This window comes from Branchiostoma belcheri, unplaced genomic scaffold (assembly GCF_001625305.1).
Source record: "Branchiostoma belcheri isolate BF01 breed outbred unplaced genomic scaffold, Haploidv18h27 scaffold42, whole genome shotgun sequence".
NCBI lineage: Eukaryota > Metazoa > Chordata > Leptocardii > Amphioxiformes > Branchiostomatidae > Branchiostoma > Branchiostoma belcheri.
The window spans coordinates 506763-524902 of NW_017804043.1; the positions used below are offsets into that span (position 1 = coordinate 506763).

At 41.6% G+C, this 18140-nt stretch overlaps 2 protein-coding genes across 2 annotated transcripts; one reads left to right on the forward strand and one right to left on the reverse strand.

The window, feature by feature from the left end:
* Positions 1-7852: 7852 nt before the first annotated feature.
* LOC109477974 lies at positions 7853-17621 on the reverse strand. Its single transcript, XM_019779428.1, has 4 exons — positions 17529-17621; positions 14721-14814; positions 9098-9268; positions 7853-7932 (listed from the first exon to the last, which is right to left on the reverse strand). The coding sequence occupies exons 1-4, from the start codon at positions 17619-17621 to the stop codon at positions 7853-7855; spliced, it is 438 nt and encodes a 145-aa protein (XP_019634987.1).
* LOC109478050 lies at positions 11768-13147 on the forward strand. The gene is made up of 2 exons (XM_019779507.1): positions 11768-12114; positions 12444-13147. Exons 1-2 carry the CDS (start codon positions 11841-11843, stop codon positions 12977-12979), a joined length of 810 nt encoding a protein of 269 aa, XP_019635066.1. The 5' UTR covers positions 11768-11840; the 3' UTR covers positions 12980-13147.
* Positions 17622-18140: the final 519 nt, after the last annotated feature.

Sequence of the window (18140 nt, forward strand, 5' to 3'; positions counted from 1 at the left end):
AATCCAAAATGGTTAAAATTAAGGTAAAAATCCGCAAATGCTGGTCCAAGTACGCAAATGCAAATCCAAATGGGAAAATGGTCAAAATACGCAAATGCAAATCTTAAATGAGAAAATGAAGCTCAAAATCCGCAAATGCAAATCCAAAATGGGAAAATGGTCAAAATCCGCAAATGCTCGTCCAAGTACCCAAATGCAAATCCAAATGGGGAAATGGTCAAAAGCTTAAATGCAATTGCAAATCTTAAATGAGAATTCAAAATGAAAGTCAAAATCCGCAAATGCAAATCCAAATGGAAAAATGGTCAAAATCCGCAAATGCAAATCCAAAATGGTTAAAATTAACGTCAAAATCCGCAAATGCTGGTCCAAGTACGCAAATGCAAATCCAAATGGGAAAAATGAAGGTCAAAATCCGCAAATGCTGGTCCAAGTACGCAAATGCAAATCCAAATGGGAAAATGGTCCAAATCCGCAAATGCAAATCGAAAATGAGAAAATGAAGGTCAAAATCCGCAAATGCAAATCGAAAATGAGAAAAATGAAGGTCAAAATCCGCGAATGCTGGTCCAAGTACGCAAATGCAAATCTAAATGGGAAAATGGTGAAAATCCGCAAATGCTAATCCAAATGGGGAAAATGAAGGTCAAAATCCGAAAATGCAAATCCAAATGGGAAAAATCGTGAAAATCCGCAAATGGTCCAAGTACGCAAAGGAAATCCAAATGGGAAAATGGTCAAAATCCGCAAATCCGCAAATGCAAATTCTCCTGATTCTTTACATTTGACGAGGGGGAAAAAGAAAAGAAAAGCCTTATCTGGTCTAGTTGTCTTCTTGAAGCTTGCTTCCTTCAGGAGACGTCTGGTACAAATGAATGAGTCCCTCAGTCCCCATCTTTCCAGTTCAGATTCAGCCAGAACCAGTGGTGCGCTGCAGTACCATCTTCTGCTATCAGGGGGCGCGTCTGTGTGCAAAAGGAAAGAGCGTTTTGGAGCCAGCTGTTTGAGGTGGAAGAAACATACAGGAATGTGGAGGGATCTGAAATGTAACAAAGATTAGATGTATCATAATGTTATTCTACTTTTATTGGTAAGCACCAGATATAGTTATATTTTTGTATACGTTTGTAATATTCTATGTGTGGGACACAACACCATCAACAGCTGCCTGTGCTCCATGCGTATTGTACTGTTACAATTTTAATAAATCAAACCAATTCAAACATGAAAATTGACACACCTTCAAAACATTTGTTATCTAATATAAAGCTGCCTCCCTTCCAACTTACCTAGATCGCTAACGCAGCTGGCTGACGTGGCAGGCTGTCACTTCGACTGAGAGAATATCAGTACTGTTGAAGACAATTATGTTGGCCTGTGAAGTTCTGCTGGCTTCCTTCGTGGTACTTCTGGCAACGTGAAGAGACGGGGTCTACTGGAAGGGCAAAAGTTACTAACAAATTCACTCCATCCCCCCTCCCTACTCCCTCCCTCGTACCCTGTTTCTGGGTGCTACTAAACTGTTCAGACCAGACAAGGTATGTAGTATAACTCTGGCTTAAAGTCTTTTCAACGCCGCCCACCCTTACTCGTTACATTTAACGGAAAGAAAGAAAAATCTCATCTGGTCTTGTAGTCTTCGTGGAAGCTTGCTTCCTTCCTTCCTCGAATGAAGACTGAGCCTCACAGCAAGGAGTTTGGATGGTAAAGACCACGATCTGCTTCCAACGATGAACGTCAGGATCTGTATACAAAGTCAAACTAAAAAGAAGAGGAAAAAACATTTCGGAAGAGAAGTTAGTAACAGATTCACCCCATCCCCCTCCCTACTCCCTCCCTCGTACCCTGTTTCTGGGTGCTACTAAACTGTTCAGACCAGACAAGGTATGTAGTATAAACTCTGGCTTAAAGTCTTTTAACGCCGCCCACCCTTACTCGTTACATTTGACGGGAAGAAAGAAAAATCTCATCTGGTCTTGTAGTCTTCGTCGAAGCTTGCTTCCTTCCTCGAATGAAGACTGAATGGTAAAGACCACGTCGAAGTTTGCTTCCTTCCTCGAATCACGATCTGCTTCCAACGATGAACGTCAGGATCTGTATACTAAAGTCAAACTAAAGAAGATGAGAAAAAAACGCCCTCTCGGAAGGACCCCGGTTTCCCATAGCCCGGTTACTAGACCTATTTCTCGAGAGGATAAACACTCAGGAGATAATATTGCCCGGTAACCAGGCTTTTCCCTCCGTAGTATGGGACAAAAAACATAAAATGGCATAAGTTGCCGGAGTAAAGGAAGGACAGGTTAGTTATGGTTTGGCCCTAACCCAACGTGAGTGCTACGCGAGTTTGTGGGTACCCCCAAATTTTGTCAAGGGAGAAAAAGTACATGTTAGTACAGCATGCAGTCCCCACATGGCTCACCTCTGGCATCTCAGCTGGGCGGTCTGGCTTGTTCTCTCCATAGCAATGCATAATTGCTCCTCTCGAACATCGACGACTAGCTAAGTTTTTGGTGTGCCTTGTGATTATACAAAAAACAATCTTTTTTGCATGCCAGGATTTTGCTCCCTGTGTCAGCACACACTTGGACTACTAACTACGCTCCCTAACGGTCCCTACGCGTTTAACTCACCTTCGCTAAGTCTAATTCTAAGTCTTAACTTCAAGTGCATGTGAACATCAGAGAGCAAGCCATGGCATCAACAGGTGCGAAAATTAACACCAAGAAAATCAATTTTCCAACTTATTTAGGTAGAATGGTACAATCTCTTACATCATATAACAAGTGACAATCTTACTTAGCTACAACTAACTATAAGTCTAAGAAATTGTATCCCTGCGCCCCAAATTTCTATCTATTACTAAGTAACATAATGACATAAATATCGCATAAAAGTAAAAACAAGGCACATCGTGTCCAAACATTCCCTACATAAACTGCAAAACTGTTCACACTAAATATTGCATGTAATATAAAGTCTCCTAACGCCCTCTCCCTTACTCTTTATGTTTGACGGTAAAAAAAAATTAAATTTCATCTGGTCAAGTCGTCTTCGTGAAGCTTGCATCCTTCAGGAAACATCTGGTATAAAGGAACGAGCCCCACGATTCAATCCACGATCCAATCCATTCCTCGAGTTCAGATTCATCCAGAACCTGTTGAGTGCTGCAGTACCGTCTTCTGCCATCAGGGGGCGCCATGTGTGCAAAAGGAAAGACTAATAGTTTAGAGGCTGCTGTTGTAAGACCAATGTAAGAAGAGTTGATTATGAATGTCAGCAATTTATGTATTCATAAATTAGAATGTACTTGGGTGAATATATAGGAGAACCGGGCATAACAACTGTGCCTAAACAAGCAAGTTAACCCAGGCTATTGTTAACGATACCTCCAAAACATTTACAAGTTACCAAGACATATTGAATAGTTAGTTAATGTGACGGACCCCGATACAAGAGGGGTGCGTAAATTCGTCGGTGCAACCTGCAGATTTAACCGAAAACACAAGGCTTAACTCTACGTTACGGGCACAGAATCAGTCAACTCTACGATACATATGGACACGATGTCAGTCAACACACTGCGCTAATCTCTCACAATGTACAGGATAACGTACACGTACGAGTACATCTTTAAAACGGTTCATTCTAGCTCAGCTAGAAATAGTGAAATTTACAGTAAGCGCACCTGGATGGAGGAATTCTGACGCCATGGCATCCAAACCCCGCCTTTGGCCGGCCGGCTGGAAACCTGGTTAAAAAACAACAAGAAGCATTAAAAGTTGCCATTTCGTGACAGAAAACGTGCACAATTTCAAACCGGCAGTTCAAATAAATTGCTCCAGATATGTTTGGCTCAAGTTGTAACATGTAACGCTACAGGTCTTCTGGCGGTCGGAGCCAGGGCTATGCATACATTATCGTGGCGGGAAACATGACCAAAACATCTTCGGTAACTACAGGAAACCGGTGATTGACGGATAAATCAGCTGCCGAGAGGCTTGGCCAAAATCGGGCAAAAAGCAACTATAAGAATAAAAACAGACATTTCATGACAGAAACCTTCGCTAATTTGACACTGACTGTTGACATAAAGTGTACAAACATGTTTGGCTTAAGCAGTTTTAAATGACGCTTGTGGCAAAAACTTGTGGCGGGAACTGTGGCCCGGCACCGAGCATACATAACCGGGAGCCGTTGTTGACCAGAATCGAGCAAAAAATCTACTTTAACCATGAAAGTATAGATTTTTATGACAGAAACCCTTCCTAATTTGACACTGGTTGTTTAAATAAAATGCTATAAACACGTTTAGCTTAAGCAATTTCAAATGACGCTTATGGCAAAAACTTGTGGCGGGAACTGCGGCCCGGTACCGAGCATATATTACCAGGAGCCGATGTTGTTGACAAGAATCGAGCAAAAAATCTACTTTAACCATGAAAATATAGATTTTCATGACAGAAAGCCTCCCTAATTTAACACTGTTTGTTTAAATAAAATGCTATAAACACGTTTGGATTCAGCAGTTTCAAATAACGATACAGGCTTTTGGCGATAACTTTTGTTACCGGTAGCCACGAGACGAGAGATTGACAGGTGATCCGAAAGAACCCGTAATTTTTCTAGCCACAATCTTGACCGAAAATTGCTAAAACTTGCGGTTGGAAACTTCAATCACACGCATTCTATTTGATCTTTGGTACCACATTCACTGAAAATGAAGAATTTAGAGATGTTCACGGAATAACTTTCAGTAGGAGAATGTACAAATTCCAAAAAGCTTGCCGGGTGCCACATGCTCATGAGGGTGACTTCATTTCCGTGGACTATTTCTTTCAGTAAAATCCTACAAAAGACTCAAAAGTCATCTCCAGTTTCTCTGCGAACACTGCCGAAGGCAATACGTGGATAGCCAGTGTTATTCTACGGCTAGGAATGGAAAAAAAACTTACCTTGTGAGCAGGCAATCCCTCCTTGTGCTGGGTCATCTTCACAAATGAAACTTCTCATTTGAATACAAACCTCCACGGTTGATGGTTGATGCTTGGACTATTCAATTTTCTCCTGGAGGAGTATTTAAGAAAGCGGAAGTGCTCCGTTCAAAATCCTTAAGGAAATTCTTGCGCAGTTTGCAAACGTTTTCTTGTGGAGAAAGTTTCTGAATGTGTGTATTTAATTTTTGTTCTTGTTGTTCTGTCTCGATATATAATCACTTGAAAACCCGTACCCCCCCCCCCTTCCTACCAGCCGTTGGTACATCTCAGTACGTCGATCTAGTAATTGCCATGCTGTGATTGGTTGGTCTGATAATTGGTTGGACTCGTAAGTGCAGCCGCTCTCTCATTGGTCAATCTACAAACTGCCATGCTGTGATTGGTTGGTCTGATAATTGGTTCGACTCGTAAATGCTGCCGCTCTCTCATTGGTCGAACTATAACTTGCTATGTTGTCATTGGCTGGACAGGTTAATTTGATTGAGTGTATAGAGAATTCTTGCGTGCCAGTTGCATACTATCCAAGCAGAGTTTTGTTTTGTTTTCAGGATGTCTTTTTTATCGCTTTTTTCTACGTTTTACGGTCCCGGCTTCTATTTTGTTGGCTTTTTTTCTGGACAAAAGAAAGAAAAGTTTACAAAATAGATCATGGCTATTTTAAGAGACATAAGGCGACTACATCATCGTCGTATTTTTTTTACAAAATCCTGATTACGTAATTGCTTAAGTTAGCTCTGCATAACTTTGTACAATGTACCTTTAAGTTCATACTGATCGCTCCAACACTGGACATACAATCAAGGACACACGAGCGGACGGTTTTTGTAGTAGTCCGCGAGAAAGAGTACCCAAAGTCACACACACACACACACACACACACACACACACACACAAACACACAAACACACACACACAAACACGAACGCCCCTGAAAACATAACCTTCTTGGCGAGTGGTAGAAAATGCGCCGACACACAATCGAGTTATAACGTTGACCTACATACGGACCCACACCATACGGACCACATACCCTTCTTGACGAAGACAATAACTAGAGAAGTAACATTTGCAAGCAAATGCATAATGTTTACCTTCGGACATGGTCTCCTCTGTTAATTCACATACATGTACTACTAGTATATGGTGACAGGAGCAGAGGAGACCGTGAAATTGCAACATTATGTAACCGAACACCAGTCACCAAGGTGACAGACGTCAACAAATCATGTCATTGGTCAGGTCAGAGGTCACTGTTTGGAGAAGAAGAAGAGGAAGAAACAGAGCAAAAACAATATGTTTTCCTTCGGTAAACATAATAATCAATTGTTTTATTGCAAATTCAACCCGAATACAGAAAAACATTTGGTACTTGACACAGGCAATTGATACACAGAGAACTACCGATAGCTCCTAAAACTATAATAATAATAACCCTTCAACCATATCTCCAGACAATTACCTTTTGTTATGTAGATAATATAGTTATTTTGTACCCTGTGTCCATATTATTTGCAATTAGGACAGAAAATTGCAATAAACTTTTTTTATTAATTTTTTTTTAATTATTTTTTTTTATTAATATCAGGAGGGAGATACACAGTGGTCACTATGGATAGATGACTTGAGATATCCATCATTAAAAGGAATCTAATGTATATATACATTGAATACTAGAGTTCGGCGATCTCATACCTCCGTATGCATATTTAGTGTTTTTGTAAATCTTATGCATGGTGATGACCACCTGTAAATGGCTTACATCAACAATCCTGCTTAACAGAGACGGGGGGCGCCACAGACTTTCTGAAACCTATGATCCACTGCTCACGGAGTCACGTGTGTTATCTGCGTGACGTCACGGAAGCGGTGGATTGTTCATTCCTTGATAAAGACTGGAGTTGTACAGTCGAAAATTTGGGTGAGTCCAATTTCTTGTGTTGGAAATTACAGTTTAAACTTGCTGCATAATGACTTCTACCAACACAGATGAACTTTCAAGATAACAATCCTGCTCATTAGCAAAATTTGTATGCAAATGATTCACATACTAGCCACTACCCAGTAACATGTCTAATAATCTATTTGAGTAATTTCTTTGACTATAAATATTGATTATTCATGGTGGTACAGACAAGACCAAGTCGTCAAAAAGTGCAGTACTTTTTCGGAATACGTCGGTGAAGGTTCGACATCCAGGTAATAAGATACGCCAAAAAATTGTTACTCAAGCCTGGATATGATTTTGGAAACGAGGTAGCATCCACTACCTTTCGTCAGTGTCACTAGAGAAAACCATACTTCAAGTTCGGAATGCCTGAAAGTATTGGAACTAGCGGCAAGTCAACAGTTGGTCGTAATGACTACACAATTTAGTCAATGTTATTTTAAAGCCACACTTTTGCGGGGTCACTTCTCTTGTTAGTTACGTAGGTGTCACCAAGGAACAAACTGAAATTCCTCCCACAAGCAAGGAGCTTCACATTAGCCTCTACCAGGCTTCGGGAGGCGGCTGGAAAGAGTAGAAATCGGCCAAATTTAGAGATAACATGCCAAGAGAGTTGGTCCGCTCTTGAGTACAGTTTGCTGCTCCCGAAATGTACTCTAGAGCGGACCAAATTCCTCGGCATGTTACCTCTATATTTGGCCGATTTCTACTCTTTCCAGCCGCCTCCCGAGGCCTGGTATTAAAAGGCTACTTAAAACATGTTTGGATCTCCTTGCTACAAGAGAGAAGTTGTCAGCATGATTTCAGTTTCATGTTTCGCCTTTCGACACCGGATGTGACGTTACACCGGACGTGACGTAACGTAACGTTTGACCAATTGGAGATGTAGGTTCGCATTATTGCTGTTCCGACTTCACGGCACCCTCCCGCCGGACGCCATCTCCAACTCCTCAAACGCTGCAGCTTCCAGAGCTGAGGGCTGCAGGACCACTCCTGAAGAGAACAGGAGAAAAATGATGAAAGAAAGTTTACCAACAAGTTGCTCTCTGTTTTTGGCACTAACCGACCCCCCCCCAATTGACGGGCTAAAATATTGGCGCAGTGGGTTGATCATACAACTGTGTGAGTGTAAAAGAAGCTCTGTATCCCTCCCTGTATTAATCAAAAGTGTGTCCGATTCAAAGTTTTCGATTTTTTTCAGCACAAAGACAAATTGCCCTGTCCAGAACCTTTCTTTATCCAAACCTTGCTCTGGTACGGTTCAGAATAGCCCCGTATCCAGACCTGCCCCTGGTGCAAATCTTGGATAAGCGAAGACTATCGAGAACCGTACCTGATCCTTAATCTATCCTATTCCTGCATATAACTAGATAATCATTGATATGATATGTCTTACTAGCGTCTAATGTACTCTCTAGCGGACCAACTCTCCTAGCATCTCTCTATTTGGCCAATTTCGACTCTATCCAGCCACCTCCCGAAGCCTGGTAGAGGCTATGGCCTTACCGCCTTGCTGCTGCGGCGGCGCGGGTCTTGGAGCCCGGCTTGTTGCTCTTGTAGCGGCATGGCGACTTGGTTCATGTAGCCCATTCAGGCATAGGACTAAGTACTGACAGTTATGGATACAATATGCCAGCCTGGAGCCCAACCTTGTTAGCTTTGGTCCGCTCCCCAAGATCTTGTTTGCGGGGGAGCGGACCAAAGCTGAACTCCAGGCTAGCATATTTATATTGTATCCAATTGCCTATCTAGTCCTATGCCTGAATGGGCTAACGGATCCTAACTAGGCTGGATTCTATGTAAACAATGACCAACACTCATTATAACCCCCTTACCGCCTTGCTGTTGCGGCGGCGCGGGTCTTGGAGCCCCGGCTTGTTGTTGTTGTTGCGGCATGGCGACTTGGTTCATGTAGCCCATTCAGGCTTAGGACTAGATAGACACGGTTCTGGATACGACAGAGCCTACTATTCAGAACCGCGCCCGATCCTAACCCTAACCAATTCAGGCATAGAAACAGATTATCCCAGATAGGCACGACAGAGACTATCCAGATCAGTGGCTGATCCTAAGCCTAACCTACAAGTATTCAGGCAAAGAACTACATGTAAAGATAGACACAATTCTGGAAACGATATGTCCTTGGTCCCGATCTTACCGCCTTGCTGTTGCGGCGGCGCGGGTCTTGGAGCCCCGGGTTGTTGTTGTTGTTGCGGCATGGCGACTTGGTTCATGTAGCCCATCGGGTTCTCTCTCTTGGCGTTCCGAGCCTCGATCTCCTTCTTGGTTCGTGGGATGCGACACTTGGAGAAGCAACAGGCCGTGATCACTGGGGACAGAAGAAAGGTGTGGTGACTACGCCTTCTAGCGGCTCTCTACATTACTGCACTTGTTCTTGTCCCTGTTTCTGTCTGTGAGGCAGGAACATATATACAACACTGTTAGCGTGTCTATGATTAAACTGGATGCGACACTTGGAGAAGCAACAGGCCGTGATCACTGGGGAAAGCAAAGCAATAGTTTGGTCACGCCGCCTAGGGATTCTCTATATTAATGCACCTGTCCTGTCTGTCTCTGAGACAGGTACATCTATACAACACTGTGTTAGTCGTGTTTATGATTAAACTGGATGCGACACTTGGAGAAGCAACAGGCCGTGATCACTGAGGAAGGCAAAGCAATAGTTTGGTAGTCACGCCGCCTAGGGATTCTCTACATTACTGCACCTGTCTCTGTCTGGGAGAGAGGTGCATCTATACAGCACTGTTAGTCGTGTCTGTTATATTATCATGTAAACCATGTTCCATGTAATATTATATATACATGTACTATATTACCTTTTTGAAAAAGTACAATGTTATTTTCGATACATAGATCTTGTAGGTATTACTGTAGACGTAAGAGTAGATGTTAGATAATATATTATGTAGTACTGAAGAGTTTGCCATGCATTGTACCCATTGTGCAAGATTGACTTGACTATATTAAACTGGATGCGACACTTGGAGAAGCAACAGGCCGTGATCACTGGGGAAAGCACAACGGTGCATCTGAATAGTCTGTGTAAATGTATGATTGTAATATAATTTAATGACTGTTTTTAAAACACGGAATGATGACCAGGATTTTATTTCACTGTCTAACGCTTTCATTCACACAATTCAGCCTTGTGGCTGCCTAGTGATGGAGCTGTATTGTGATTTGTGTTTGTGTTTGAAATAAACCAAAGATTTCATTTCGAATTGAATGTCACTTAAACTGTGGAAAGCACAACGGTGCATCTGAATTGAATGTCTCTTAAAACGTTTTCTAGCAAGCGCATGGTGCTCAGCTCAGACACCTTAAGTTAGGCCATGTTGATTTGATTATATGGATGACATCCGCGCGCGCATGAATTTTCGGCCGTTTCCCCCCCAAAAAAAGTTTTCAACCATACTGTAAATCGTACAAAACAGTTGCAAAATGAGCAAAAATATACCGTAAGTTACAAAAAAATAAGTAAAAACTATACCAATGTCGTAGAATGCCAAAATCAAACGAAAAAAGACGAAATTGTAAGGAAATGAACTTGAAGATTAGATTATTCGCCAAACGATATTCTGTCCCATTTGTTCAACCCTAATGACCACGTAGATTTCATAATGAAAAGAACTTTTTTTTTGCAAAACTTTTTTTTTATTCGCACGCGCGCATCAGTTTTGGGGTTCCCGGAGGATGTCATCCATATAATCAAATCAACATGGCCTTAGGCTAATAACACAGATCGCCTCTATACTTATAATGACTTTTCTGTTACATATAGTGCGTTAATGTATCTGAATTGTAACCGACATTGTTCATTGTTTATAATTGTTTACTGTCCTGTTATGAGGGCTGGCCCTTTATAATAGCCTCTGGCTAGTTGGGCAGTCCTGGCTGTATACTAGTATCTGTTCATACAGTTTAACTAGAGTTTCACGATCTCATACCTTCGCCAAATGACTTTCTTATGACTAAGAAAGTATACATTAATCCCCCTGATTATGCAAATAGGATTCTAAATTGCATGAATTACATCTGTCGATAATATTCTACACCAGGACAGTCTTAATACCTTAACGAAGATTCTAGCATTTTCTCAGAAATTATGCAAATGAGGTCGTTATTCAAATAGGTTATATTCACCTTCACTTAACTTTCAAATACCCCAAGTATGAAATTCCAGGCAGTTACCACCACAGAAAACATAACCTTCTTGGCGAAGGTAATGATCAAAGTCTACTATGAAATAAAGACTAAGCTTTAATTTCCAACACTTAGATTACAGAATTGGGACTTACCCCAAATTTTCGGTTGACTCCATCAACCTTGTTCACGGAATGGACCCGTCTACTCTTAGAAGAGGAGTTAAGGAGGCAGTCTACATAAGAGCTCACAGACCTACCCTGAACAGAGACGGGGGGCGACACAAGTTATCTGGCACGTATGACGCGTTACTACGGTCACGTGTCTCTGACGTCACGTTCCAAGAATAGACGGGTCCATTCCGTGAACAAGGTTGATGGAGTCAACTGAAAATTTGGGTAAGTCCCAATTCTGTAATCTAAGTGTTGGAAGTTAAAGCTTAGTCTTTATTTCATAATGATTTGTACTAACACAGATGAACTTTCATGCTATTTTAGATCAAAGTCTACTGTTTGATTGCAGTACTTTCCTCAGCTGCAAGATGTCGCTTTTGAGCCGACATGCCGGAAATGAATGCCCACCATTTTGGAGATCAGTCAGGTCAAAGCTTGGAGGTCAAAGTACTAACGGACAACATACGGAAATGGCTGCATAGCGTTCAGCTACTTTTAAACTCACTTTCTGCTCAAACGTACGTACGTACATGGAGTCGTTTATGTTCTAAACAAAGAGTCAGCATGAAGTCTAGCCGCCGGTTGAGTGAAGACGGCACCAAACTCCTGACAACCTACCAACTCAGTCCGTTCTACTTTGATCGCACAGGTGTCCCGAATATCTGGACTCTAGCACAACTGATATCCTACTCCAGACCTGAGCAGTCGGACGTTTTCAGCATACCGGGGCTCCTAGAAACTGTCTCTGTCTTCTCACGTTACCAAGAGTTCTATCTTTATCCAGAATTCTACACCAAAGTCAAGTACAACTCTGCCGTAGAGGTCGTGAGTGAGATAGGTTTGTTTGTTTGTTTGTTTTTATTTATTTAACCAGGGGGATACATATCGCCCGTAGGGCGCTTTTCAATGAGCCCTGGGCCTGGGGAAGACCCCAAACAAAAACATCAAACTCAAACTAATACAAATAACAACAAAATTAAAGTAGCTTATAAAGTTACAAAAGTTACTAAATAATACAAAAGCAAGGTAACTTAAGTAGCATACATTGCGCATGAAATCATAATACCAAAATAAGTGAAACAAAAGTGAAGCCTGACCATCATATAACATAGAACCAAGGTAGGACAAAAAAGAAATCAAGATTAAAATCAGGCTTGGAATTTGCAGGTTATGTCGGCAAGACGTCTTATATCTGCAAGGGGGACGTTCGTCTTGCCAAGACTCAAGACTTGCTTTGCCGCCAGAGCTGCCAGTTGATTCATGTGGACATCTCGACTCGCCAGCCCACCGCCCTTCCACAAAATCTGCGAAGGAGGACCAAGGGACCCCGGCCAACGTATAGCTTGCCGATCCCGCCAGATACGCCGCCCATGTACTCCTGCAAGTGTACGGTCGGAGAGAGCGATATTGACGAGAATGGACATACGAACCAGTCCGTGTATGTACGACTCTGTTCCGATACGGCTGCGTTTGGTACGAAGGCCGGTAGGTACACATCGCTGTCGGGGTACGTGCTGAAATATCCAGTAAAGAAAATCGCCATGTTGTTCCAGAGAGAAGCTCTGTCGGGAGACGTGTTGGAAGTACAGTCGTGGGAAATCCTGTCCAAGCCTGTCTCCTTGTTGTTTCAGGTCAAAAGAGGGGAAGACGACATCGTGCGATGTTTGTTTGAATTTTACGAACAAGAGAAGGCAAAACTTTAAGAAGATGTCCATATTGTCTAAGAGCATACCATTGCCATACATTGATGCAACAAGTTACAAAGCTTCTTTGTACAACTGCAAATATTGTCTTTTTCCTTCGATGTTGACGTCTCTGAGCCATAAATTGTGTACGGTACCGGTATTTCGTCTGTGTTACTGTGTTAGTATTCACATATTCGTAAGGGAAAGAGGTAAGGCCATATGAAAACATCTATGGTGCTCACAAGTTGTAATGCTATAGTGCACAGCATACATTGTGTAGGAGCAAAGTCCAAAGTTAAGGGCAGGCAACAATAATTGAAGTTTTATTAGAAATTCATGCCCGGGGGGGCTAATTGCAGATTACAAACATAAAAGAACAATAAAACGTAGTATAAAATAACTAAAATCAACATGATAAAAGGTAGTTGTCTAGAGCTATAGCTACGTCTAAAACTATGTCAAAGGGGTTTGACTTCTCTTTTTTAGACCATGGAAGACGTAATGTCCCACCTTTTCTAAAATCAGTGGGTTTTGTGAAGTTAAAAGAAGAATAGTTTTTTCTTGGTCTGTAAGTTTAATAAAATTGGGATAAATTATAGAAGTTTGAATAGTTAACTCATTTCGAGCGTTGCTATGAAAGGAACAATTTGAGATAAAGTGTATTTCGTCTTCCACAGCCTTAGCATTACAATATTTACAAATTCTTTCACATACAGGACAATAATGACCGGAATTAATACCTGATTGTTAAAACACGCTTGCCACATTCCTTGTTGCATCAAGCAGGAATTGTATCCAGCTATAAATTAGAGGTCGGAGATCCCATGTCTTCGTCAGAGGTACATTGTTCTAGAGAAATTAACAGTGTATTTTCTTTACTTTTTTTAATAATCAATTTGGTCTAAAGTATGAAAGAATCTCTGTACTCCTTTTTTTATGCTACGGAGCACCCTGAAAGGGTTCGCCACAGATTTTACAGACGCGCCGTCACCTGTGTTAGTCCCCCCCCCCCTAATAAGTTATTTGCGTACTTAGAATGACTTATCTGCTACATATAGTACGTTAATGTATCTGAATTGTAACCGACATTGTTGTTAATAATTGTTTAGTGTTCTGTTATTAGGGCTAGCCCTTTATAATAGCCTCTGGCCAGTTGGGCAGTCCTGGCCGTATATCTGTTTATACAGTTTAATAAATCAAAGCAAGGCACAGCGGTGTAGCACTCACGCCGCCTAGTGATTTTGATCATTACTGCATCTGCCTCTATGATACATGGCCATCAATACAACAACACAGTGCAGTTGTGTCTATACTATGACTAAACTACCAGTAAAGACCACACACTTTGTTTCAACAACACTCTCCAAGCAATACGCAATATACCATATATTTTGAATACAAATTTACCGGGCTTTTTCCTCGATATCATTAGCATAAGTGGTGTCTATCTAAACCTGATAGCTTATGCGTTGGGGTCTAATACATGTAGCTTCATTAAACCGCGACGGGGGCCGACACTGTTTACCAGATACCTTTGACCCAGTGTTGACGTCACACTTCAAAGAAGCTTCGTGACAGGCTTCACTGGGTCAGTCTACTGAGGAAGACCAGAGTTACTGGTCGAAAGCTCTAGGTGAGAGATTTCTTTGTGTTGGATCAAAAGTTTTAACTTTAAACATGTAACTACCAACACAGATGAACATTCATGAAAGCTTATGCGTTGGTTAGAAGATTGATATTAGATATGTTTCATACATACCTATAGAGGAGACCCCGGTGACGACAATCGCGATAAGTTGCCACAGACGGAGCGGCCCCAACACCACTGTCTCCGCAGTAATGGGCTCGACTTTCTGTGCAAGGAGAGAAAAAAGCGTAAAATCAGATAATCTATACAATAGCGGTGGACTAAAATGTACTTTTAGTTAGTTATTATTGTGCAATTTAAATGAAGGGAGGGATTACTAAAACTACCTGAAAATAAAGCTATCATGGGGACACAGTGGCAGCAGAAAATAGCCAATGGCTTTAAAGATCCTTGAAGTATTTCGAGTTATTGCGAATCTTTCTTTTTATTCCGATGGATTAGAATTTCTCCCGGAATCCTCGCATATTCAACCCAGATTGCAGAGAGACCATTTTGACCTCCGAAACTGGCTGCCTCATTTCAAGTACCTACTGACATGCTTGAGCCATGATAAGTACCGTAATACATTCATTGTTCTATTGGGACATTCCTACAGTTACAACGTACACTATTATATCTCCCCCTCGATATATTGTCTTCTAAGAAACATAAACCTGAACCCTACACAGCTTGGCTAGACACGGTAAAATAACAGGGACGTGCAGAGAATAAAAACCACGATTAGCACGATTCCAAATCCAGGGGTGGCAATTCATTTCTGACTCACAGTTGCAGTATCGATCGGGGTTTGTTTTAAATGACCACAACAATGGATACTGGGTCAGACCATGCTGTAATTTAGAGTCAGGTTGACACCGTTCGCAGGCTTTAAGTCATTGTTTGCAGAGCATATGACGCCTCAATATTCATGTATAGACCGGCGTTTCTATACAACAACAACCGCAAGCATAACATTCCTAGCGAAGGTATTTTTTCGTCTGTAAAAGCATTTGAACATGTGAATTTTGTGGACAGCAGAACTGGATAAATTGTGGATGGACTCGTGTCATATCCAGTATGTGGTCAGGTGTTGGCAAAACCAAGCATCGTATACAAGTTCGATTATGTCCCTTCTAGCTACTGTCCTGTACATGTATGCTAAATGTGGATCCCAATAAAGTCAAAGTCAAGCGGCGTCCTGTGGTAGTTCAGCAGAATATCCGGTTTCCATTCCATTCGGATCACCTGTAAAACACGTTAACCCAAATCCTCATTGCAGAAGAGGACTAATTGAGAATTCTATCGGCGAACATTCCGGCTTCATTCACAGCCGTGTGGATCGATGTGTGAATGGAGACCAGCTGTCTCCGTGATGAAACTGTACTCAGCCGCTCGTCGTTAAACGCACCGCCGATTTCACGTCGTTTGTATTCACAGCAGCTAAATAGTGTTAGACTTTTTATAACGAAATGCGATTCATATATATCCATAAAATCACTACAGTCTTCTTAAAATGGCAATCTATCTTAGATATAAGAGACATATTTTGGTTCCATTCCTTATACAATTGTGGATTCAATCATTCTATATTTGATTCGTCCTTCTATGTTAAAATGGCAACTTTAATTATATGGTTATGCTATTGTTATACAGTTACAATTTGCTTGTCTTTGTTATTGGCTATCAATGAACAGAGATAGAGAAAAAATCTACAGTGGACAGAACTGTACCAATTCCCAGTTACTAAGCAGTAGCAGTACAAGCTTGGATCCCAGGCTAAGTAAAGATAAACAGTTGAAAATCAATCTACGATTCGTACCGCACGGGGGAACTGTCCCAATTACACGGTACGTAGCCGAACAGGCCTGGATCCCAGGCTAAGTAAAGATGAACCAGACGAGTACCACAATAGCACAGCAGAAGCTGTCCCAATTACATGGTACTGAGCCAAACAAGCCTGGATCCCAAACTAGGTAAATCTAAAGTAAAGATGAACAGTAGAACAATAAATCTACGCTTCGAACCGCATGGGGAAACTGTCCCAATTACATGGTACGCAACCTAACAAGCCTGGAACCCAGCCCAATTAAAGATGACCAGTGCCACAATACCACGGCAGAACTGCCCGAACAAGCCTGGATTCGAGGCTAAGTAAAGACGAACAGTAAAAGAATCAATCTACGCTTGGTCCCGCACGGGAAAACATGTCCCAATTACACGGTACGGAGCGCAGCACTACAGTAAAAACGGGGCCTCATGGCGGGGGTTTCAACACCGGCGTACTAAACAACGTGGAACGTGTATCTATGATAAGTACTTCAACGGTATGAGACGCATTGTGTATGTGTCCTTTATATGCCACGCTTGACAGACTTAAAAATATACATGTATACAAATCATGCAATGTATATTGCTATTGCAGATATTACGATCACTACACCTACATTATGATGGAAGAAATGAAAACATGATTGTACAGGTTTCAAACACTACTAATCTTGATGATCTACAATGTAGAACAGATGAGATGACATGTTAGAGCTGTGTTTTTCTCCAACACATACACCTGTATCGCCTGTTTTCGTGTTCACTCATATCCGTACCCAATACCTAAAGACTACACTGTACAGCTTTCATCATCTAAGTACGATCACTATAACTCCTCCTATTACAGAGATGATTCTATCATCTCTCTCTCTCTATTTAGGTTAGACATCCAGGTAATAAGATACGCCAAAAAAACAGGTACGTACTCAAGCAACTGGGTATGGTTTTGGAAACGGTCAGACGTTTCAGGTAGCATCCACTACCTTTCGTCAGTGACACTAAGAGACTGCAGGAGAAATGTAGGTTTCTCTCTCTCTCTTTCTCTCTATCTATCTCTCGTTCTCTCTGTCTGTCTCTCTCACGATCTCCAAAACATCTTTCTTCTTTTCTTACCTTGTTCCTAGTCAGCTGTGCTGTAGCTCCAATGTAGAGATATGAAATGACGGTCCAGATCAGCGCAAAGCTCAGGCAGCCGGCCGCCGCCATTTCTTCAATTTTTCTGCTCAAATCCTGGCGCGGGGTATCACGGGTAACGGCGATTTTACGGAACAATAAATATATATCATTATTTGCAAAATCATGTCCGAGGGCTTATTGCTTTTACTGTCAAAGATACAGTACTATACGGTACAATATCATAATAGGGCGCAGACAACTACTCTCTGGGAGAAACGTATACTAAAAACTGATAAATATATATGTGAGGACCAAATGGATATTGATCTTATAAAAGAAACGGTTTCGAGTAACGCTTTTTGTACCTGGACATAAATTATCGTCTTAAAGCTGCATAGAAAGTTAGTCAGTTAGCTTGAGGCTTTGAGTAATAATTATCGGATCCTAGATAGATCCTATTCTATTACACCACAAGGTGACAGAGCTTCTATTTGCATGCAATACATAATCTCCAAGCACCACAAGTTTCCGTGGAAACGGTGCCTGTCCTTGGTGCTGAACTCGACATCCGCACAATGTTAAACACATACGGTATGGTGAAAACAACAC